Source organism: Mesoplodon mirus (genome assembly GCF_964341445.2).
Source record: "Mesoplodon mirus genome assembly, chromosome: 16".
NCBI lineage: Eukaryota > Metazoa > Chordata > Mammalia > Artiodactyla > Ziphiidae > Mesoplodon > Mesoplodon mirus.
Window position 1 is genome coordinate 27,691,597 of NC_138992.1, and position 26,791 is coordinate 27,718,387.

Sequence of the window (26,791 nt, forward strand, 5' to 3'; positions counted from 1 at the left end):
TAATGAACATAGGGCCCATAATCAAAAAATGAAAAAACAAAATAAAAAGTCATAAACCAATGAAAAACATACAGACTTCATGAAAGAAGATATCCAAACAGCCAATAAACATATGAAAAAGTGTTCAACCTCACTGGTCATCAGGGAGATACAAAATAAAACCATGAAGATACCACTACACATTCACCAGAATGACTATAATTACAAAAACTGACAGAAGGACGTGTTGGTGAAAATGTGGAACTATGAGAACTCTCAAACACTGCTGGTGGGACTATAAACAAGTAATCTGGAAAACCAGCTTTATCTACTTCAGTTAGATATATGTACATCCTATGACCCAGTATTTCCACTCAAAGGTATACACCCCTAAGAAGTACATGTACATATACACCAAGAGACTTGTACAGCAATATCAGTGTAGTATTATTCATAAGAGCCCCAAACAGGAAATAATCCAAACGCCTATCAACAACTGAATAAAGGGGCTTCCCTGGCCGTACAGTGGTTGAGAATCCGCCTGCCAATGCAGGGGACACGGGTTCGAGCCCCGGTCCGGGAAGATCCCACATGCCGCGGAGCAACTAAGCCCATGCGCCACAACTACTGAGCCTGTGCTCTAAAGCCCGCGAGCCACAACTACTGAGTGTGCGTGCTGCAACTACTGAAGCCCGTGTGCCTGGAGCCCGTGCTCCACAACAAGAAAAGCCACCACAATGAGAAGCCCACGCACTGCAAAGAAGAGTAGCCCCCGCTCGCCACAATTAGAGAGAGCCCGTGAGCAGCGACAAAGATGCAACACAGCCACATATAAATAAGTAAATAAAATAAATTTTTAAAAAACTGAATAAATAATACTATGTTCATATAATAGACTACAGTACAATGAAAATGAATGAACTACAGACTTAAACAAAGGTAAAACTCATAAATCATGAAACAGGCCAGACAAAAATAAATACATACTGTATGATTCTATAAAGTTCAAAAAAAGGCCAAAACTATGGGATTATAAATTTGTACTTTTGAGGGGAATACAAGGAGTAGAATTTGAAAGAAGGTACCAGGAAGGTTTTGGTGTGCTGTAATGTTTCTGTTTATTGACCTGGATACATTTACTTGTATAATTCATTGGAATGTATCTTTGTGACTTGGGTTCATTTTTCTATGTATGTTATAATTTAATAAAAATTGATTTTAGAAATACAGTCATGCCATGTCAAAAAAAGCACTCTCTGAGCTGCTAGCTGTTTCTCAAAAATATCTTAAAAACAATGATGTAGTTTGCATACTATTATTTTCATATTATCCAAGTCTTATTTTTAAATCACAAACTACCCCTCCCTCCCTCGCAACCCCCAACCCCCAAGCCTACTCTGTGTGGAACCCCTTGAGCCATCTCAAACTCCATTTGAAAAAGCACAGCCTAGCTAATATTTATAAATATTCTGACTTGCAATATGCCAACAGAACCAACATTCTCTATTATATATAATAAAACTATACAAAAGTGACTAAATGGTGTGATCACAGGGCACTGAATTGATTTAGTCTCCCCAACCAGGAGTACAAAAACAAAGAAACAAATAGCACCAAAACCAAGACCAAAATAAGAGGAAACAAACCCAACAAAGACATCTTTCAAAAAAAACTATATTGCAGGCAATCCTTCAAAACCCTAGAAGGTTGTTATACCACCAACAGTAGCAGGACCTACAAAAGCTCAACAGCTATGTGGTAGGCACTACAGGATGTAAAAGAGGACAACCTACTACTCTATAAGCCACCAAAGTAAAAAAAGTATGAACTGATGCATCTGCAAATGGCTTGCAAAACTAGGACAGTCTCATAGGCTTCAAATCAAAGTATAAAAAACTGCATGCAAACATGACATTAAACAAATCTAATAGTCTAAGACCTCAAAATCTCTGAATTATCCAGCAAACACCCTCTTCCAAAAAGAAAAAAACCTCACACTGAAAGAAAACTACAGAAACTGAAACCAAATTTAACAGGGCAGAAACACTGGGGTTAAGAGGGAGAGATGGTTCAGATAAGGGGAGAAGGGGAGAGTGGGAGGTAGTGATGCCCAGAGGCAGAAAATCCCAGAAGAAAACAACAACAACAACAAAATGTAACATTTAAAACTGAGAACACCACCTCAAAATTCAAGATCTGTAGACCCATAGGGGTAGAACACAGAGAGGCCTGCAGCCAGAAAGATCATTCTGAAGCTGACCTAGTTCTAAGAAACACTAGATACACAGAGAGGTCATATTTGAGTTCTCTGTAGCAAAGAAGAGGAAACACATAAAGGTCAAGCTGGGAAAGTTATGCTGTTCTATCTCTGACTCCCCTAAGATGGTAAAAACCATCTCCTAACAGCCCAGAAAAACTATCTTATTTAAATGCAGAGAACAGAAAAAAAAAGAATTAACTCCATAAAAAAATTATTACCAGAAAAAAAAGAAGAGAATAACAGAAAATGACAGAAGGATTTGGAAAAAAAAAATGAATGATAAGAGGAAGTGCGAAAGGAGATCCAATAAACTTATAGTTGGAGACCTGATAAAGAAAACTTAAGGAATCAAGCAAAAAAAATTCAAAATCATAATTCTAAAAGCAACTTTTCTCAAATTAAAAGAGGACTGGATCCCAATATTAAAAAGGTCTGTAGTGTATTTGGGAAGACCGACCCAAAACATTATCATAGTGAAACTATTGGATTTTAAAGATAAAGAAAAAGTTCCTTTGGGCAACCACACAAAAAGTGCAAGTCACTTATTAGAGAAAGAAAATCAGGATGGCATGAAACTTGTTGACAGCAATATTTTATCCTAAAAAAAAAACACAAAAAAACAAAAAAAGGAACGATATGCTTAATACTTAGGTAAATGTATTTAATAGCAAAGGATGTATAAAAAGTCAAATTGTCCTTCAAATATAAAGACTATAGACGGATAAGTTACAAACATGAAAGATGTAAGAAGATGAGTTTTTCCATGCGTCTTTCCTGAAGAATCTCCTAGGGATGAGCTTCAGTAAACTAAAAAATGAGGGGAGATGTTTCAGATAAGATCTGACTGTAAACAGAGTACATAAACTTTGTATATAGTCTTGTTAGTTTACTTTTAGGATTTTCTTCCTCTTTTTTTTTATTATTTGAGATATCTCTGATTAATAATACACTCACATACCCAATCTGCCTCTGAAATACATCATGAAATTTATCCTTTCTGGATTTTTACAATTACTTTTTTTTATTTGCCAAATGTAGAACTACTGAGATGATAAGGCTCATTATGGGATCATAATAGTAACTGACTCCTTTTGAGGAGAAAAAAAAAAGGATCCTACAAGCTAATTCTACACAGTTAAAACATCTGATAGAGACCCAAAAGCACAAAAGTTCAATAATAGACATCTAGCTTTGTAGTTTGTAAAAACATAAACAACAACTAAGAAATACATTAACTGACCTATGTCATAATATACAATTATCAATACTAACCTGATAAGCTCTGTTTATTTGACTAGCTGCCCAACTAGCATATTTCATGTTGTCCTTTTTTGTTTTTGCACTTGCTTTTGGATTAGAAGCAATATGACTTGCAGACTAAGAACAAAAAAGAAACATCAAAAACAATACTCCTTTGATGTAGCCAAAACAATCAAAAACATGTAAGGGTCATAGTTGCAACGGGCTGATAATAAAGAGTTTTTAAAAACTGTACCAACACAATTTTTAAAATAAAATAAAACTGAATGAAATTAGTGTTTACAAATGAAAATATATTTTAAAACGGAGAATAATCCAAGGTAGTACGAAGAGAAAGGATATTTTAAATAATATCCAAAATTATTTTATTAGTTATCTACCACAGCCCTTGAAGGTAAAATTCCATCATCACTTAAATACTGTAGGATGTTACTGGTGCTATTTCTTATTACTGAAGTACTTCAACTTTTCTATGTCAGAATTATAGAATTACTGAATATTAATATAAGGAACCTCAAAAATAATTTAGTCTAACTTCCTACATTAACAGGTGAAAAAAAAATTAACCTGGAATCCCAGCTCAATCATTTAGTAGCTCTGTGTCCATCCTTGGGCAAATCAATTAGAACTCTCTGTGTCTTAGTTTCATTTTCTGCGAAATGGTAGTAGTAATAGTACCTTCTCAAATAGTTGATATAAAGATGTAATGATTTAAAATAAAAAAGAGAGCTCATAACAACACCTGACACATAAAGTGCTATGTATTTTTACTATTATTAATAATTTATTTATTTCAAAAAATAGTATTTATTTGGTAAAAGAGACACTGCTACCATATTGTACCTACAAGCTGCTACAACTGGCACTGGAGAATCCAGGAAAAATTTTTTGAAATCCCTTTAATCTGTTTTCTATTTTGCCATTTCTTTGCTGAAAATTATTTCATTTACGTTTCTTCCTGCCTCCATTTCTGCAATCAATTCTTTTCACTGAGCTCCAACAAAATATTCATCCAAAAGTCCATGAAAAGACTAGGATAAATTAAAATTTCAAAGGACTGGCCTATTAAAGAAGTTTATTTTTCTAGTCATTCTGACTGTAGAAAGGAGCTCATTTTATATAAATTTGAAGTTCATTAAATTCTTCCTCTATTTCCCATAGCTCTTGTTAACTGACTTTTTCTAAGCTCATCATTTAGCATACATAAACAAAAGAAATATTTAATTACATGCGTACCACAAACTGTTTTTCTATACCATTAAAAATGTTTTAATTTGGCATTAGAGATTTTATTTCTAATATGTCTTTTATAAACATAGTTTAAAAATATCTCATAAAATTATAATTTAAGGTAAGAAATAAAATGTTGGGCATGAACCCAAGAATAACAAAACAAGAAATACATAATATAGCTTTGTATCTGTTCCTATTTAATTTCATAAAGGCAGATTTAAATTCTGATATATTAAAAGATAATTGACAATAAAATGTCAAATAGCTGGGATATATTAACATTCAAAAATATAACCACCTTACAACCTATTGCTCATAATTAACTGGAGGGAAAAAATCATATGCTTATCAATGAAATACAAAAAAAAAAAAAGAGGGAAGTGATTAACTGGGACGGTTAATGGACTTTAAATGACATTTCATAAAATAACATTAAACATGCACCTCAACTCACCATGTAAAGTCCAAATAAAGCTCTCATATTTCTGTTGTTCAGTTTCAATGCCTGTGAAAAATACTTTCTTGAAAGTTCAAGATTTTCAAGTCCACCTTGGGTATATTTAACCTGTTAAAAATTACGGAGTGCTGAAACCTGTTTATTTTACTACTTTGAAATATAGCATGTTTCATCATACCATAGGCATTAGTAATTGAAACAGATATTCTGTAAACAAATGCAAGATGTTAAAAGAATTCATCTTAAAGTTGTTAAAGCTAATCTAAACTTTAAAGCATAAACTACCCTCCAGAATCATTATATTCTATGAACATTAAGATCACTGAGTTTTTAAAATTAAAAAATGCTGCCAATATAAAAAAGCCCATATAATTTCTATTTCAACTGCCTTCCAAATTCTTCACAACTTTATTTTCTATTACTAGCATTATAAATCTAGACTTCATACTGAATTGTCCTTTCCTAGTTGCACTGACATTCCTTAATAATGAAGTCCTTTTAACCTTATAGGATTCAATTGTATTGCTATTCTTAACAGTTAATCAAATAAGATAAATACTTCCTACTTTCCAAAATACTGACCTTAATATGAATTTCCTAGAATATGGATGTAAAAATTGTAATCAGTGTAAATGCCTTAAAGGCCATTAAATGGTGATAGCTGTGACATAATTCATAATTAGGAAAAAATACAGTATGCAATTAAAAAAAACAGAAAGAATTTCACTATTTTAAATAAGTGCATTTAATTGAAAAGTCAGTATTTCCATTATAGTATTAAAAATTTAAAAATTTTACTCCCACAAATCAATTTTCATCACATCTTACATATTTATATACTTGCCTAACATTAAGGACATATTCTTAGTTCCAGAATAATACCCAACATGAACAAAAATAAAATCACATACAATTGTTGCTTTTGAAAACACTTACTTCAGCGTACTGCTGACAGTATAAGTGGTTGTGTGGATTAGTCATCATAAGCTCCTCTAAACAAAAGGCTGCTTTAGCATAGCTGAAAAACATCAAGGAGTTAATTTTAAAAGTCATAAATTTTATGTCAGTTACACCTTAATTTAAAAACAATTTTAGTGATATTACACATTTTATTCCCAAAATATTTTAAATACCTTTATTAATAAAGTACTTATCTTGAATTCATAAATATGAATATCATTTTTTAATGAAATGAATAAACAGAAGCTTAAATCCTAAAGCAGCCTGTGAACTATCAAGAGATATTACATTTTTCTTTTTTTCTTATTTATTTATTTATGTATGCATGTATGGCTGCGTTGGGTCTTCATTGCAGTGTGCGGGCTTTCTCTATTTGCACCAAGCAGGGGTTACGCAGTGCGCGGGCTTCTCATTGCCGTGGTTTCTCTTGTTGCGGAGCATGGGCTCTAGGCGCGCGGGCTTCAGTAGTTGTGCCACGTGGCCTCAGTAGTTGTAGCTTGCGGGCTCTAGAGCACAGGCTCAGTAGTTGTGACGCACAGGCTTAGTTGCTCCACGGCATGTGGGATCTTCCCGGACCGGGGCTCGAACCCGTGTCCCCTGCATTGGCAGGCGGATTCTTAACCACTGTGCCACCAAGGAAGTCCCAAGATATTAAATTTTTAAAACTGGGTCACTAGGATGACATCCAAACATAATTAACAAGACAGGCTTCAAGATCTTGGATCAGGTTACATATAAAATAAGTTCTACAAGTCCACTGGTCATTTAATAAAATATTCAAATAGCTAAAGTGTAATGAGGAAATAAACATTAAATATTCTCTATTCACTAAAAGTCCTTTACAGACATATCCCACATATTCTATTACAAAGACTTTTCATTATTTAAGGTTACTGTCAAATACAAAATTATGAAGTTATGAATTTCTAAACCCATGAAAAACAGATCAAGTTAGTGGTTTTGATATGCACTCTACTACTATTTAATCATGTGGTAGAGAAACAAAATCTTTACTGAAAACCTAAGGAGAAAACTGTTGCAAAGGGCTCTGGAAAAATAGTTTTATACCACATGACTATAATTCCCCTTAATGTATTTTATATGTTTAAGCCATGTGAATATTCTTCCTATTTACAGGAAATCCTAAAGAACACAGGTGTTGTAAGATTTAGTCCCAGTGAGGAGGTTATGACATTACAACAGAAAAAGGCTACCTACAGTTATTTTTGACATTTGTCACCAATATACAAAGGTATCTATTTTACACTAATGTCTGATATACTTAGTTTTCAAAATATATACGTTGCAGTTTCAAACATGTGAAATACTGACTAATAATAGCTAACTTTTATTAGGTACTCATTATGTATCCTGAACTTCTCAAGATGTGTTACAAATATTAATTTATTTAATCCCACCAAAACCCTAGGAAGTAGGCAGACAGCCTACACTCTTAACCACAATGCATACTACCTATATACACATCAGGATGAAAAATCGAGGTGGTGATGGTAGTGATGAATATGTCAACAGTAACATAAAAACTGGTACAGCAATCAAACCCAAAGGGCCAGAGGAACCAAAAACACCCTGCAGATTAGCCCAAAATCACAGCATTTTAAATTTATTAAGGACCTTATATATAATTCTCATCAAAGATCATGCTGCTATTTAGCCCTTTTCATGTTTATGCCCCAAACCTAGTATTGGTTCTTGACATATGATAGCTATATAATGAATGACTGAACAAATGACTGAATAAATGTGTAGAAACTATTGTGACTACCTATCTGATATTTATTCATCATTGTGTAGAAGGCGAAGTCGTCTCTACCTTAAACACCCAGCTTCATCAGAAAGATAGTTCCCTTCTAAATGTGTTCCTTTATGGTAATGCCAAAAATTCATATTAATGCTAAGAATAAATGTTCTTAGAGATTTAAATGGGTTGAGCAAAATAGTGACTCTGATTCTTATATAGCATAATGTAAGATAAAATGGGCAGAGAGAAGTTTCTAATGAAAAATGAATGCCAAGATATTTTTCTCAAAAATTATTTAGTATCACATACAAGGAGGGGATACCTTCCCCTAATTTTACAAAATATAAAATCAAATTAAGTTTGTGCATAAAGTATAGAATCAAATAAACTTAGAGCTGGAAGGAGTGAGAAATGGTCTAATCCAATTTTTCTCAGCCAGGGGTACACAAGAGTATTAAGCCATACAAAAGTGATTTGAGTGATGACAATTTTCTCATTCTCCCAAGATGGTACATAGCCAATACCACTGCAGATATATAAAGAAATTAATTCATTTATATACAACTCATGAGACTAAGATTTAGAGAAGTAAAAATAATTGGAATCCATTTAAAATAGAATAACCACTATTATTACTACATTAGAGTCAGTAACTAAAGTTTTTGAAGTTCTTCTGTTCCTCACAAAAGCATATGTATAAGTTACAGTATTTGTTCCTTGACTGCTTTATCAACACTGTGATTTTTCCTTACAGGATTCTGATAATTCCCTGTTATAGAATTTTATAGTAAGGCTGTACCTACAATAATCACAATCATAATCAATCTTTACTAACTGTTCCTTGCTGATATAACATCTAGTTTTAACTACAAATCAAGTAAAAAAAAATTCAGTATCTTTGTTTAAAAAACATATTTTTGTTTATAATATGTACTGTGGGGTTAAGGTATAAATCATGACAAATTTTTTATACTTAGAGCAAGTGTCTCAATGTGATCAACTGGTGTGACATATACCACTAGAATAACTGTATCTAGAATTTATAAATCAGAAGCAAATTTAAATAAAAATAACTTAAAGACATAAAAAAAGTATGTGGCAGAATTCTATATCCCCTTTTCTCTCTACAAAATCACTGAATAGACTTATATGAACAGTCTACTGTGGAAATTTATTTGGAGTAAAAAAGTCTACATCTAGATTAGCAGTGCTTCCTGTGACTTACTATAACTATTAATATGAAGAAAAGAATGTCAAAACATTAAATATATCAAGCAATTCCTAAATTGGTACATTTTTGCCACTGGCCACAAAACTGTGGTAAACTGACATTCCACAGTAACTTACTACTTGTACCAACAATACCCTACTGAAGACAATGACTTGCTCAAACAAGTTAAATGAATTAAGTGAACATTCTGATTTTCATACAGTTTCAAAAATTCTGAAGACATTTATTTCCACTCACCATAAATCTGAATATTCATTCTAAGTGTTCAATTAGAAAAATAAACGGACATTGTGTAAGTAACTAGCTTCAAGACCAGAAAGAGTTTTGTAATACAAGATAAAAGGGTAGGCAGAATGTAAGTATCATTTCCCATGAAAAGAAACTATTTTTCAGGTGCTTTTCTGTATTTGCATCTCTTGATTTCTTGGTATTCTTCAGTTCATTTCTCTTAAATGTACATCCAACTCTTATCTCAATAAACTCTTTAGAGACGCAAAACAAAGCAAAACTGAATGTGGCTATTACAAGGTGAGGCAAATAATAATAAATTTAATGATAGGTTAAAAATAAAGTATAACCTATTTGAGAACTAAATATAGAAATATTACAAATACATGCAAAAAAGTAAAATTGATAAAGAAGTAGAAGAAAAAAACAGAGGTGATATATTTATATAGTTCTTAGAGGACAGAAAACCTGAAAGCAATATAAATTGATGTATCTGACCATCTAAAAATATAAAGTTTCTATAAGTTAAAAAAAATCAATATTAAAAAGACATAATAAACAAGGATATATTCTTGACAGGACAAAGGCTCATATCATTTACATAAAGAGCTCTTAAAAAAAGTGTAACCAATTTTCACTTATCAAAATTTGCAAAGATTAGAAAGAACAGTAGCACCCAGTGTTGTTAAGTGGACATTCTAATAATTGTTGATGTGAGAGTAAATTGACACTACCTTTCTAGTGCACATCTAGGAATGATTTATCAAAACCACTGAAAATGTGCATATCATTTAATCAAGTAATTCTACTTCTAAGAATTTAGCCCAAGGAAAAATTTAAATAAAGATAATCATTATATGTATGTGTAACTGAATCACTTTGCTGTATACCTGAAACTAACACAACATTGTAAATCAACTATACTTCAATGAAAACAAAAACAAAAACAAAACCCTAAAAAACAAACAAACAAAACAATACTGAGCCTCCAATCTATGAATTTGGTACTATTTAGGTGTTCTTTAATTTATGTTTTATAGTTTCCAGCATACAAATAATTTACATTTAAAAAAAATACTTTATAAATATTGACGTTAAAACAATAAAAAATAGAAACATTACCATTTAACCAAATACACTACCACTCTTACATACATAAGAGAAAGCTAAGTATATTTACATATATGATCATACAAGCATCCAAACATGATTCAGGAAGTAACTTCCTAACAAAAAACAAAGAGAATCTGATAGCCAGCATATATAATAGAGAAATGAAAAATGGTTCCCAGAATATAGTACACATTCATTAAGTGACATTTTATTTTCGCCACCACTTTTATTAGAATTACACAGATAATACATTAACTCTATTTCACATACATATATACCCCTGAGCAAAGGCAAGAGACAAGTATCTTCATTCGATATTATTTCCTATGTCAGCTATTTGTACTGTGAGAATGAGGTTAAGTATTCTAAGTATTCATGCACAGTAAGAATATGTGCATGAGAATCTGATTCTGTTCTCTGAAAAGGAAGGAAAGAAACAATGTGATATACTTCAGACTCCTCACTAAGAAAAAAGGGGAAAAAAAGCCTGCCTCTAGATAGAGGTTAGCGTTAATGCTGCGATATTAGAAAACTTGCACTAAGACTGGGCTAATCCTCTCACACTGGGATTTCCTCCTGTCACTGCAATAAAAAAAAAGCTAACAAAAACATTAAATATCCAATAAGCAAGTTCCTACAGCATTCAACATTCTTGATTATTCTTGGTTTTTTACCCAGGCAACAGAATGCTTCTACTTTGGAAGAGTTGATTCTCTTAGCACTAAGGCTAATAAATGCATACAATTGATAGAATTTTTAAACAGCAGGGAGTATAATACTCTTTGTATGTAAGAACAATTTAAATTCTAAAAATTCACAATTTTGATTCACTAAAAGTAACCTTAGCTCAGCACATACATGCCTTTCTAACTCCAAAGAATGCCATCTGTATTTGAAAGAAAACTCATTTCCCAAACAAAAATAATTTAGCAAAACACAAATGACCTACTTAAAGCAATTCACATATTATAACCAACAAACTATCGATCTGTTTTTCTTCATTTATTTATTTTGGTAATTTAAAATGATGTGATTCATACCTCTCACCAATCCTTTAGAAACTACTATGCCTTCTGAACTTATATAGTGATGAAAATTGCACTCCTTAATGAAATTTTATGTGTTAACGACTTACTCATGTTCATTGATATAAAGTTCTGCAAGTTCATGCCAGGCTTCTTGGTCTCCAACAAATCTGGTGAGAGGAAAGGGAAAAAAAGTAAGTGTGTAGATATTCTATAAATGAACAGCATGGAGGCAAAAAGGAAAATCAAATGCAAATTCCATTTTAATTAAAAAAGATTTATCAGAATAACAAAACACAATCCTCTTGTAAGACACTCACTGTTCCAGATACTCATTCAGTTCCCGAATGGCCTCCACATTTTTCCCCTGGGCTTTTCGAATGGCAATCTTACGCTTTCTTGCAGCCTGTGGGTTGACATTAATAAAGGATTAGACCCTCAGGATTCCCTGGGTTTTTGTAAAGAGGTAATTTGACTGTGCAAATTATTATCTCAATGCCAGTGAAATTCCATTGTAGAACTACTGCTTAGTGGGAGTTTATAAACATACCCCATGACATCCCACTGGGGAGTTCAAACATTCCTCTAACAATCACATGTGCTTTACTTTTGATGTACACAATGTATGCATCATTTCATTCAAATAAATAACCATCCAGATTCTGATAATTACAAGCCAGCAGGGAATCCTAATCTTTATCCAGCCTAAAGTCCTTTACTCTGTCTCATTCATAAGATCTGTATCTTAAGAGATAGAGGGATAGTGGAGATTAGAAAATAATCTTACTGTGGCCACTTGAATGTCATTATACAAATATGGCTTCAAATAACTTTTTTCACAATTTCAAGAGAAAAATCTACCTAAGAGTCTTTCAAAAGAATATAGGTCCTGAAAGAAATATTTTATAATAGACAAAACATTTAAAACCTGCAACTTAAAGCTTTTAAAATATAAATATAAAAATCAATGCCATTTACTTATACATTCATCAAATATGTAATAAACATCTGTTGTTTGCCAGGTACTGTGCTGGACACTGAAAATATATGGATTAAAAAAAAGGAACAGATAATTCCTTGCAGGAGCTCAGTCTGATAAGAGAGACATCAAATAAAAAGACAATAATAGAGGTATCTAAGATGTTGTGGAAACACGGAGGTGATCCTAACAAGGCTGTGGCAGATGGGAGGAAGTGGAAGGACAGGAAGCAAAGAGCGTCCCAGATGTGATACCTGGACTGAAAGAGAAAGTGCAAGTAGACATTAAGAAAGCAGAAAAGAAAGTTGTGTGGAGGGACGATACTGCATAGTAGGAGAACACAGGAGCAAAGGCATAGGAGATGGCAGCATTGTGTATAATCAAGACTACATGTTTGGGGCTGAAGTGACTGGAGGGCTCTGTGTGAATTATTAAATTTACATCCCCTCCATCTCTGTTTAATTCAATGCAAAAGACTAAACAATAAAACACTATAATTAGGGCTAGGCTAGGCTTATTAATTATGAACATGATTGTCATTGTTTTATGTAAAACACACTCCACAAGAGACAGACAAGGGAAGTACTGTAAAATGAATGGGGCCTCTTTAGACCTAAGGAGCTATCTGTCCTGGGGTGGAAAAGGTGGGTTTTTGCTCTGAAAAACTGAAAGTCAAAAAATCAGAGCGAATCGAGAGACTCCCAATAAATATGACCAAAAGCAATATTTATAATTATAGTGATAACAATATTTTCGGTAATGGAAGAATGACACATCTGTTAAAAATGTATACCCCTGAGGGCTTCCCTGGTGGCGCGGTGGTTGGGAGTCTGCCTGCCGATGCGGGGGACGCGGGTTTGTGCCCCGGTCTGGGGGGATCCCGCATGCCGCGGAGCGGCTGAGCCATGGCCGCTAGGCCTGCGCGTCCGGAGACTGTGCTCCGCGGCGGGAGAGGCCACAGCAGTGAGAGGCCTGCGTACCGAAAAAAAAAAAAAAAAAAAAAAAAAAAATGTATACCCCTGATTATATGGCTCATGCTGAATGCCTACCAGAACACCTGCCACACAGCAGGAACTCAAATATTTTTGGAATAATTTCACTATGCACAACAATGAAAGCGCCATAATAAATGTAAAGTTTAAGTCTCAAGAATTCAGAAGGAAAGTAAAAGTAAAGCTCTAAAAGTAACTCAATCCTAAAGCCTTTAGGAAGAATATTAGACTTCAAATGTATGCCTTATTCCAAGTCCTTCTGAAAACAGGTGAGGATTAAATTAACATAATTAAGAAACTAATTTCTTTGGGGCATATATTATCTAATTTCACCAGTTCAACAGAATTTGAAACATTTTTGTTTATTCATTTCATTTTTGATGACACTTCTTCCACAGGCAATATGTTAGAGCGGAGAGTCTAGGTTTTGAAATAAAAAAAGACAAAGAACTGAATCCCAACTCTTGTCACTTACGAGCTTTCTAACCAAGAGCAAAACATCTGACCTGCCCAAACTTCAGTAATACCACCAATCTCCAAGCATCAAAGTGAAGTATCTAACACAGTACATAGCATATAACAGTACTGAATAAATGTTATCTTCCTTCTTTTTTACCTTTGGTCTATGCTTAATATATATATATGTGTTAAACCTTGCCAAAAGCTCTACCTATGAGATCTTTGAAGAACTGGCACAGGCTTGCTTAGTTTAATATTGATATATTGCCCCAATCCTTACAGGATTTGTATCAGCTGAAATGAGATATTGTATAGATGCAGTGAAACTTGTTGAAAATACTGCATTCAAATGCCACAAATAAGAGACAAAAAGTCAAAGTATAAACATGAATAGCAACTAACACCTCTACAGTCATAGTAAGAGATGTGGTATGAACACTGTAATGGACACCATTATTCACAAAATTAGTTTTGTTTTTTTAAAACACCTGTCTAATATTAACTCATTTTCTCATTGATTTGACAAGAGAATCAATCAAGTCTCTACTGTTGAACAAACACCAAAATTTGTAGGTCAGCAGCATTTTGCAGAATACAGTTCATAAAGCACTGCTAGTGTTTCAAAGATAATTAATCTTTAAAAATGCCTTTTTAAAAACAATCCTTTTGTAAATAATGAAAAACAGAGGTTTAAACAACCTACATGCATCAAAAGAGGTAGGATAAGAAGTAGGATCTCAAATTTCTGATTCCCATTCTAGATTTATTGATAAGAGTTCCTGAAACTGAAATATTACAAATTAATTTGTTACTATTATTTTGAATTATGTATATTTATAGTAGGTGGAATGCCATCATTTTATAATAATGTAAAACAGAAATTCAGTATTAACTTTGTAATAGCCTATTTTAAAAACTAAGAGTTTTCCACCTAACAAACACTTCAGTGAAGTATAAGCAAAGATTTTAAACATAAGGTTTTACTAATCAATTTGTGAAACATGCCTCAAAATCTCTACTATAATAAGCAATACATTGCTTAACCATGTAAGATCTAAGATAACAGTAACTTATCTCCTAATATTATAAGGTTTAAAACACACTTTTAAGAGGTAACTATTCAACTATGCAAAGCCAGTCTTCCTAATGAAACTATACATGACAGCTTGAAGAAAAACCTATATGGCAATCACTATCATACAGGCAACAATGTATCATTAAGTCACATACAACAGCCCTCTACAGAAAAATACTACCACATTCCGGCACAAAAACTATGATCATTTAAAATAAGCATTAAGCAGGGATTTCAATTCCCGCCAAGATGGAGTAACAGGGAGCGGTTGTACCCTCTTGCCTGAGACCACGAAAGAACTGTACTATATATATAAAACAATCACTTTTAAGGCACAGGACAGGCAAAAAAGGAGAGTTGATCCCTGACAGGCAGAAACAAATGAGGTGGGCCCTATCTTTATCGCCCTGACTGACTGCTTTGAGAGTTTCAAGGGTGCTGTGCAAGAAAAGAAAACCAGGTTGAGCTGTGAGTTCATAAGGAGCTCAGAGTCCAAGAAGATCAAAGAGGCTACAGTTCATGGGACAGAGAACAGGAGAAGAGAGAAAAATACAGAATAAAGACTCTAAAGAGATTGATTCCCCTTGAATCTCAAGGGTTTCCCTAGAGTACTCAGGTTCGCACTGATCAGTGCATGTGTATGTGGAAACCACTACAGCCAAGGAAAGATCTACCAGAAACATTTTGGGGAAAATGTGCCCAGAGCTCACACAGGGCTGGGAATAGTGCCCGTTCCTACCAGCCAGACTGGAAAATGCCATGATTCCTGGGGCAGTGAACAGACTACCCAGAAGAACATAATGCGGAATTAATTAGTCCCAGTATAAACACTGTTCTGGTCCTGTCTAACAAAGACCCAAAAGGATGAAATTGTTTGCAAGTAACTTAATTATATCCCACAAGAAAGCTCAAAGAATATATATAAGAATACAAAAATCAAAAGGAGCAAAGAGAACTTTAGAGCATGATGTTTTTGTTCATTATCTTGATTGTGGTGATGGTTTCACAAGTGTATACAAATGTCAAAACTTACCAAATTATACACCTTAAATATGTGCGGTCTATTCTACATCAATTATATGCCAAAACAGTTTTAAAAATAGCACTAATTAGACATTAAGTAGAGTCCTGACTATCAATTTCCATTTGTATTTCTTTCTTATACTTTTTATCTTATAAAATATGCCAATATTCTGAATTTTTCTAAATTTCTTGTTTAGACCAACCTTTGTAAAAGTCAGTTTAAGTCAAAAATGAAAACTGTTACACATTTTACAAGCGATTTTAATAATGGAGTCAGAATTTCTATTATAAAATATGAAACTTCAAAACATTCTTATGACCATAAATTTGTTACATGCCTCTGTATATGTACAAGGAGCTAGCTATTTTTCCTGAAAGACATATCACATCTTAAAAAAAAATGAGGCCACGTAGGGAGAGAACCTAGAAAATGATTAAAGGATTAAGGTCTACCAGCAAAATACAAACTAGAACGCCCCCTACCCCAGATGTTGGGACACAGAAACAGACCACTGGCCAACAAAGGGAAAGCAGAGTTCCAAGTTCTTCTGCCTCCGAGGCTTATGCCGTGACCCTGGGAAATATGGCATTCTAAAAGCATTTTCAGGGGCTTCCCTGGTGGCGCAGTGTTTGGAAATCCGCCTGCCAATGTGGGGGACACGGGTTCGAGCACGGGAAGATCCCACATGCCGTAGAGCAACTGGGCCCACACATCACAGCTATTGAGCCTGTGCTCTGGAGCCCGCGGGCCACAACTACTGAGCCCGCGTGCCACGGCTGCTGAAGCTTGCGCACTTAGAGCCTGTGATCTGCACACAACAAGAGAAGCCACTGCAATGAGAGGTCCGCGCATCGCAACGAAGAGTGGTCCCCGCTTGCCGCAACTGGAGAAAGCCCGCACACAGCAACGAAGGCCCAACACAGCCAAAAATAAATAAATAAAATAAATTTATTAAGAAAATAAAAATAAACCACCTTCACTCTTGCCACAGAGGCAATTACATCTAATTCCAAAATAAGACTTCAAATATTTGATATATTATAACAGGCAGTTCACAATTGGAGGCAAAATCTGATCTTTCTGAAATACGAAATTTAACTAAAAAGACAAGAATTATTGTACTTTCTTTCTGAAAGGCATTCATTCATTCAACAAGTATTTACTGAAGGCATATATGCTAGGCATTGTTGCATGCAATGGACATAATTTTTCCCTCAAAGAGCTTTCAAAGGATGAAAAGCCTACTTTTACTTTAAAAGCAGGCAAACAAAAAACTGACCGGTGTTGGGGTAATCTAAGCGATAAAAAGTTCACAGTGAGCCTAATTCAATACTTGATTTTGATGAGCTGGTGACGAAAATTTTCATACTTCAGAGTTATCCTTCTACAATAACATTCATATCTAAGTTTTCATCATTTGTGCACTTTTATTGCAAAATATACTTTCATCCAACCCCATCCTCTTCAATTCTACTTATCCTAGGTTTAGATCCCCATAATCTCTAGCCTAAGACAGAACAGCCTCCAAATTACTATTTCATCTCTTTTCACCTCTTTCAAACCATCTTCCCGTATTACTGACAAAGTTATCTCTAAAAAAAAATCTGGTGGAATTTCACTAATCAAAATTTGACTTCATTCTCCATTTTCTAAGAATAAAAATTAAAATTCTGTTACACCCAATATCTTGTAATAACTTATAATGGAATCTAATCTGCAAAAAGACTCAAATCATTATGTTGTATACCTGAAACTAACAGAATATTGTAAATCAACTATACTTCAATTAAAAAGAAAACAAAAAAAGAAATAAAACTGTATTGATAATGCAGAAAAAAAATTAAAATTCTGAAGTGTAACATACCAGGTTGTTCACAAATGCAGACCCCTTCTTGTATCACTAGTCACTCTGAACAATGAACCAACTAAAAGGTATAAAATAATGTTCCTTACAGCCCTAGTTTTCCTCAGCAGTAATTCAGTCGGGAAGAAGGGGGAGGTTAAAACTACACAGAGCACCAGAACCATGCCCTCTCTTCAACAAGAATAGAAATGAAATTTCATGCGAAAATAGTGTTAAAGGGGGCAGTTCAAAAAGAGAAATACACCTGGCCCTTTAAGCATATTAGAAGATATTAAACATCACTCATAATGCAAATTAAAACCAGGTAACATTTTTAACTAATTAGACTGGCAAAGGTTAAACACAAAAAAAGCTGATAATATACCACGTGGGAGGATACAGGGCAAGAAGCACTCTCATATACCAAATAAATGAGTATAGACAGCTAAAAAGCTTCTGTGGAGGGAAATTTGGTAACAACTATCAAATTTTAAAATACATGGACCTCCTGACTCGGAGACTTCACTTCTAGGAGTCTATCCTACAAGTGACATGTACTGCAACACTGCTTCTGGGAGGAATGTATCAGATACCAAGGGGACTTAATTAAAGAAAGTTTTCCATCAAGACAGGGATTATACATCCATGCATTACAATGCTATGCAGGTACCTAAAAGATGAGGTAAAGGATGTGCTGACAGCGCATGAACTTTAAAAGATATTGCTAGGAAGAGTATGCCACCATTTGCACTTCCAACCATTCTCCCTGTCAAAAGTGACACACACACACACACACCTATTTGTGTATGCATGAGAAAAAATTTCTAGAAGAGTTCTTAAGAAATTGTTAACAACGTTTGCCTAAGTGAAGGACTTGAGATCAAGGGTGGGAGGACTTACTTTTCACCATATACTCTGTACTGTTTGTAATTTTTTAACATGGGTACATGTTACTTTTTTCAAAAGAATATTTTACAGCTTTTTAAAAATAGATGAGATGTCCCATTTTAGCAACCTCCCAAAATTTGAAAACCTCCATTTTAATCACTTTATTCTTTTTTTCCCTAGGTAGGCCTTGTACTTTAATAATGCTAAGACTTACTCATGCCATTCATGGGATACAATGTCTTTCCCCAGCCTACCATCTTTGTCTCATTTAAGCCACACTCATCCTTCAAGGTCTACAAGGCTCAAAAGTAATGCAGCAAATCACCAGAGTCAGGATTCAATAAGTCTATTTCAAAGTCCATAATGTGTTCATTATATCATGCTATCTCTCTAAAAACAAAGTCAAGGATGGTGTCTAATTCATCCTGCTAGTCTCAACAACGCATGTTGCAAGCACTCAACAAACATTTTTTGAAAGAATAATGAATGCATGTGAAAGGGAAAGAGAGCTCCTTAAAGCTTTAATGAACAGCCTCATTTCTATACTGGATATATAGGAACACAGAAGCAGATGAAAGAGTCACGTGATCAGTTTTAGACAATGCAAAGCTCTACAGTATAAAAGCTTGAATTATAACTATCGTGTCTTCTACATAGTAACTTTACTGTTTAATATAAGAAAAGTCTTCCCCTACTAGACTTTATTAGTTCTAGGTCTTACATGGCTTTGTTTTTCTCCCTTAATGTCTCCCACAGTGCTTTCTATGGATACAGTAACAGAAATAGTGTCTTTATTCTTAGTAATACCAACATTTTTGTGGCTCTTGACAGGTACTCAATAAACATTTACAGAAGGACAGGAGGGACTGAGGGGAGACTAGATAAAAATAATATTTGGTGAAAGAATAATACATCTAGCAAAGCTGAATTTAGTCACCTTGTTCTAAAATGTTTACCTAACTAAATAATTTAGTTATTACCCCCTCATACATAGTCTATGAGGGGAGCCAAACCATAAAACATGGAAAGTACTACAAAGATAGAGTAATATTTAGTTACATACTATCTGAGACCCTGAAGTAGTGAAATAATTTATTTAAAATATGCCCAACTTAAACTGACACAGAAGTAAAATATGACTCCTAATTCAAAAAAAAAATTACAAACTATTAATCTTTTAAACTAGTATGAGAAAACTACATGAAACAAACTTTTTTCAGAAATCTGATGTCATATTTCATATTATACAGAAATATTGCTGTGTAAAAAATGAATACCTTTGAAACTGTGATAAAGTCTTAGAGCTGAAATAAGTACATGAGAAAATCTCCAGGAAAAGAAAAATGGGACTTTTTATAAGGGACTGTTTTATTAAGACAGATGGCAAGCTATTAGGATAAATAAGATTTAAAGATTATTCAGAACTTCTCAATTTTAACTCTCTTTTTATTTGGGATATCTAAATTAACTGTTTCTTTTTAATAACAGGTAGGCTTGCAGCTCTGTCAAAACTTTTCCCTGAACTTTCTATATTTTGAGAATCCTCACAAAATGATGAATCCTCACCATTCAAATATCTACAAAACAAAACAAAACACCTAGAAACTTTCCAGAGAAAATATCCCTGGGGTGAGACTATATTAAAAGCAATAATCTAAACCATTTCACAATATATATATACACATATCAAATCACCAAGTTGTGTAACTTACACAATGTTAATTATATCTCAATAAAGCTGGGAAAAAATATTATTTAAGCAAAAAAAAAAAATACATATTACTATAGAGTAACAAAAGAGGCAAGGAGAGATCAGGGATTTATGACCAATAAATGCCTGGTATAAATGCTATCTAAAATTGCATACTTCAATATTAACTTCCAAACTTAGCATAAATAATTTAAAATGAACCAAGTTACCAATGTTCAATCAGTATTTCTGCATCTTTTAATCCACAATCATACATTATATGACTTTTTAAAATGTATATTTTTAATAAACTACTTGCCAAATAAGAGAAAACCTTCATGTAGTTGTATTATGTGTTAACATAACAATTTGTTTCTATAAAAGGAAAAAACAAACTCAAACTGATTATTATTTAAAAACTCTAAAAATATTTACTTTACTTTAGCAGGCATACATGTGCATGGATAGAATAATATGAAACACTGAAACGCCTGATACGTTATCTAACGTCTCTGACTTTTCATTTAGTAAAAGGTTAAGTCTGAGGGAAGCCATTATGCCAATATAGTAAACTAAAATGTTCTCAATATTAAAAAAATTTTTTTCACCAGGGTGTTTTTAAAACAGATAAACTACATAAGTATATTTGAAACAAATCTTCTGCCCAATAAACTGAGATAAATATTTGTTCAAAATCAGAATAAATTGGGCTTCCCTGGTGGCTCAGTGGTTGAGAGTCCACCTGCTGATGCAGGGGACACGGGTTCGTGCCCCGGTCTGGGAAGATCCCACGTGCCGCGGAGCAGCTAGGCCCCTGAGCCATGGTCCTTGAGCCTGCGCGTCCGGAGCCTGTGCTCCGCAACGGGAGAGGCCACAACAGTGAGAGGCCCGCGTACCGCCAAAAAAAAAAAAAAAAAAAAAAAAAAAAAAATCAGAATAAATTAAAGATGTTATCTTAAGGAAAACATATATATATATATATATATCTCCCTATTCAGGTATAAGGATGAAAGCAAAACTGAAAAAAAAAAACCCTTCATTCATCAATTCCATATACTGATTACTGAGGTAACATCTTTCATTTTTCATGAAGACAACTAAAATATAACTACCCAAACCAGAGAAGTTAGTATTCCATAAACTTCAAAATATTACAAAAACAATAAGCTCTGCTAGGTGTTTTTTTTTGCAAGCACATAAAATTCATTCTTTCTAAATTTCAACTAGCTTCTTTCTAATAAGAGATATTGTAAATCAAATTTTACTGAAGAGTTTTAAACCTATTTTTTTAAATGGCCCATGATGAAATATTTAAAATAACAAAACAGAATATGGTTCCACGTATTTTTTTCATTATTTCCAAAATAAATTAATTTCACTTCTTAAAACAAACTGATCTTCAGCACAACCAGCTAACTTACAGTGTTAGTTGGATCTTCTTGTAAAATTCGATCATATAGCTGTATAGCATCATCATATCTATTTAAAAAGAAAAACAAATATCAAGAATCATTACCTTAAAATTTAGTGACAAATAGTAAATACAGAAAATGATTAAACTGGCAGGATTTTATATGCATTTACAATTGCTACTAAGCCTCTTCTGATCTTCACATGACAGCAAGTTTGCTACAATGTCATTTTCTAAGCAAAAAAAAAAAAAAAAAATGTATAAAGTATTTATAGAAAAACTTACTTCAAAAACATACTGATTCAATTTGGCCTAAATAGAAAGGTAAAAACTAGCAGCTCAAAGAGACACCTTTGTGGTCCTAGTTATACATAGAATTACAGCTAATAAACCATGAAAGAAAGTTTAATTTTAACAAATATATTCACAAGGAAATGATCTAAGTATTAGTTCTCCTTTAATAAATATTTATGACAGCTTTTCTTAGTTGAGCTGGTGAAGTTCAATTCATTAAGTACCTATTAAGTATGCACACATAATACACTTTGCTGGGTTAGTCTCATATGGGAAATAGTTAACAAGTTTATCAAATGAAAAAATAATCAAATATAGCAGCATATAACTAAGAAGCCAAAATTAACATTATATGATAGTGAATCAAAGGGAGGGATACATCAGAAATCACATAAAAAACTTTACCTAACAATATACTCCTATATACTGTGATCTTATTTGGGATACAAGGAAATAGTCAAGTGATTCTGAAATTCCCTCCTAACCATATCCACAACCCCAACTCCCTTCCAATCAATTTCTCCACTTCCGGATATAGATCTTTAGAGAAAGCAAAAAACGATGTTTAAACACTTTTACAGCAGTATTTACAAAACTAGGGATGGCAGATATACTCTTGTGATCTATTCTTAAGTTCCCTATGATAATTTTTTAATTTTAAGTTTTTCTCTTAATGTTATTCAACACATGAATATTCTATATCATCATGGTGACACATCTTTTAATCAAACACCGGCCCACAACTGTAGTGACCAAGCCTGTATCTGTGGTGTGGTCATGCCAGTAGGTAAGAATATTTAACTACTGTAGCACACTACTGAGAAAAATAAAAGCAGACTTAATCTGTAAATATGTCCATACCATGCAAAGGCCAGATAACATCACTGCACACTAAGTTAATCAGAGTTAGCAATAGCTCAAAAAAAGAAAATTAGTTTGGACATCAAACACATGATTATATAGTAGGTATGCTAGCCTCATAAGAACCTGCAACTATATGGAGAAAGAGAAAATAATATCATTAAATAATTATAAAATGAAGTATATAAACAAGGGCAAAATTAATGCCATAGAGCACGGGTTCTCACAAGACATAGTACATGAGAATCACTTGGGGATCTTTTCCCAACTATATAACTTCTAGGAAATATACTGCAAATGACAGAGGAAACTATTCATTCACTTCATTAATAGAATAATAATTTGAATTTCAGTACTTTCTAGTTTTTTTGGTATTTTATTAGAAACCATACATTGTTTTCACAGTTATATGAAAATATACATGTAAGGCACTAATACTGGTTTTATATTTGAACATATTTAAGTTATATTATAATAAAAAAAGTAATTTATGTAAAAACTGGGTGTGATGATTAATTTTATGTGTCAACCACAGGGTGCCGAGATCAAATATTATTTCCGGGTATGTCTCAGGGTGTTTCAGATGAGATTAGCATTTGAATCCATGGACTCAGTAAAACAGATTACCTTCCCCAATATGGGTGGACACCATCCAATCCCTCAAGGGCCTGAATAGAACAAAGGCAGAAGGAAGAATTTGCCTCTTTTTACTGCCTCACACTGCTGGAGCTGGGACATCTCATTTCACTTTCTCTTGCCTTCAGACTTCAAACTGAGATTTACACCACTGGCTCCCCTGGTCCTCAGGCCTTCATACCTGGTCTCAGAATGAATTACAGCACCAGCTTTCCTGGGTCTCCAGGTCACAGAGAGCAGATCCTGGGACTTCTGAGCCTCCATAACTGCCTCATAATAAATCTCCATTATATATATATATATATATATATATATATATATGTATATGTGTATATATATACACACACACACACATACACACATAAATATATATATATCCCACTGGTTCTGTTTCTCTAGAGAGTCCTGATTAATACACTGAAGGTCCATAAATATTTACCTTTAGTCAGCAATGTTCTCAAATCTACCTGTCTATTCTCCTGCATTACACCCCTAACAGACTGATCTCAGTAGTGAGGACTAGGCAACTACATATTTTTTAAATGCCACAGATAATTCTAATTCACACAATCATGTATGAGAATCAATGGTTAAAGGTCCTATGTAACAAAAACATATAACAGCCACTCTTTCAGAAAAAAACAGTAAAACCCTACTAGGTAAAATGATGATATGAGTTTCAATTAAAGAATAAAAGCTTAAAGAAATTAAAGTTCACTAGGTTTCTTAGAAACCTGAGTTAATACTTAAAAATAAATTATTGCTACCATATCAATTTTTTGTATGGCTGGAAAGAGGCTAGAGAAATGATAACTATTAAAATGTGTTAAAAAGATAATTTGAAAAATCATTCATCTTGGACTCTGGGATGTGCTTTGCTATTCACTTATTTTAAGTACGGGCTAGGAACTCATACTCCTTGAAGTAAAACAAAAAGTGGTATTAGAGTAGAATACTGATTCAGGAGCAATCCTTTGCAGATTTCTTCCATTCTGTCCTCTGATTCAAAATTATTTTCAGCTAACCTGTAATAATACAATTTTATTTATTTTTATTTATCCATGCCCTTTGCTAACTGAGAAGATCCAAAGATATTAAAATATACATATACATAAACACATAAGCCAAAAGCCAAGAAATAAAAGGGTTAAGAAAAACTATATCAATAGATCCTATGTGAAAAAAGCTACTACAACTGAGGTACAAGTTAACCCTGTCTCACCTAAAACACCAAGTTAAAAAGGTAAGAAACAACAATCTGACTCCAAAATGAATATAAAAATTTAAGAGACTCAGACAAAATAATCTTAAAAAAAAAAAAAAAAAACAAAGTTGAAGGACTCACACTTCCCAATTTTAGAACTTACTACAAAGCTACAATATCAATACTGGGATCGATACAGTGTGGTATATAATAAACATATATATCGATGGAACAGAACTGAAAGCCCAGAAATAAAACATCGCATTTACATTCAACTGATTTAATTGCCCAAGACAATTAAATGGGGAAAGCAGTCTTTTCAACAAATGGTAATGGAACAACAGGATATCCACAAAAGAAAGAATAAAGTTGGACACCTTCTTCATACTATATTAACTCAAAAAGTGTCAATGACCTAAATGCAAAAACTGAAACTATAAAACTATTAGAAGAAAAGAGGTGTAATCATTGTGACCTTGAATTAGGCAATGGTTTCTAGAAATAACACCACAATGACAAGAAACAAAAGAAAAAATGAACTGAACTTCATAAAAAAATCAAAATCCTTTGTAATCAAAGACACCATTAAGCAAGTGAAAGACAACCCACATAATGTAAGAAAATTTTTGCAAATCATATATATGATAAAAAACTTGTATCTAGACTATATGGAACTCTTACAACTAAATAATAAAAAGATGTAAATAAATAAAGTAACCCAATTTAAAAACAGACAATGTGAACAAACATTTCTCCAAAAAACATATATAAAAGGCCAATTATTGCATGAAAAGATACTCAAGATTTCTGGTTCCTGGTCTGGCACATAAAGACCTTGGAAGTCATCACTCCCATCCTTGCAAGAAAAAAGCTGACCCAACAACTCTTCTTAGATCCATCAGACAATTAAAGTTACAGGGCAAACCACTGCATCCAAAACTGTGAGACAGGTGAATACAATCACAGCTTACTGGTGCAAAGGACTCCATCAAAAACTGTTACAACTAATAAATTCAGTAAAGTTGCAGATACAAAATTAATATACAAAAATCTGTTGTGTTTCAATACACTAATAAGAATCTATCAGAAAGAGAAATTAAGAAAACAACCCCATTTATAACTGCATCAAAAAGAATAAAATTCCTAGAAATAAATTTAATCAAAGAGCTGAAAGCCCTATATACTACAAACTGTAAGATACTAATGAAAGAAACTGAAGACACAAATAAATGAGATGATTATCTCATGCTCAAGGACTGGAAAAATTAAGATTGGTCAAATGTCCATAGTACCCAAAGCAATCTACAGATACAGTGCAATTCTTAAAATTCCAATGCCATTTCCCACAGAAATACAATAATCCTAAAATCTGTATGGAATCACAGAAGATCTTGAGTAGCCAAAGCAATCTTAAGCAAGAAAAACAAAGCTGGAGGGATCAGGCTCCCTGATTTCAGACTATATTACAAAACTATAGTAATCAAAACAGTATGGTACTGGCATAAAAACAGACCCATAGATCAATGGGACAGAACAGACAGCCCAGACATAAACCCACACATATATGGTCAATTAATTTAAGACAAAGGAGCTAAGAATATACCACGTAGGAGAAACAGTCTCTTCAATAAACAGTGTTGGGAAAACTAGACAGTCTGAATGAAACTGGACCTCTATCTTTACACCATACAGAAAAACAACTCAAATGGATTAAAGACCTGAACATAAGACCTGAAACCATAAAACCCCTAGAAGAAAAAGTAGGTGGTAAGCTCCTTGACATCAATCTTGGTGATGACTTTTTGGATTCAACACAAAAAGCAAAGTCAACCAAAGCAAAAATAAACAAGTGGGACTACATCAAACTAAAAAGCTTCTGCACAGCAAAGAAAAACATCAACAGAATGAAAAAGCAACTTATGGAATT

At 33.4% G+C, this 26,791-nt stretch overlaps 1 protein-coding gene across 3 annotated transcripts in view; it reads right to left on the reverse strand.

Moving 5' to 3' along the window:
* Positions 1–26,791, reverse strand: part of EMC2 (ER membrane protein complex subunit 2) — a 57,847-nt gene that overhangs the window by 19,322 nt on the left and 11,734 nt on the right. For 2 of the 3 annotated variants that reach the window (XM_082600966.1, XM_082600965.1), the window contains exons 5-10: positions 21,880–21,937; positions 11,829–11,914; positions 11,619–11,678; positions 6,126–6,207; positions 5,187–5,297; positions 3,512–3,616 (exon numbers count right to left, since the gene is read on the reverse strand). In XM_082600966.1, coding sequence (XP_082457092.1) covers positions 3,512–3,616; positions 5,187–5,297; positions 6,126–6,207; positions 11,619–11,678; positions 11,829–11,914; positions 21,880–21,937 — 502 coding nt within the window. The remainder of the gene's footprint in view (positions 1–3,511; positions 3,617–5,186; positions 5,298–6,125; positions 6,208–11,618; positions 11,679–11,828; positions 11,915–21,879; positions 21,938–26,791) is intronic. The other variant, XM_082600967.1, reaches the window with a different exon arrangement.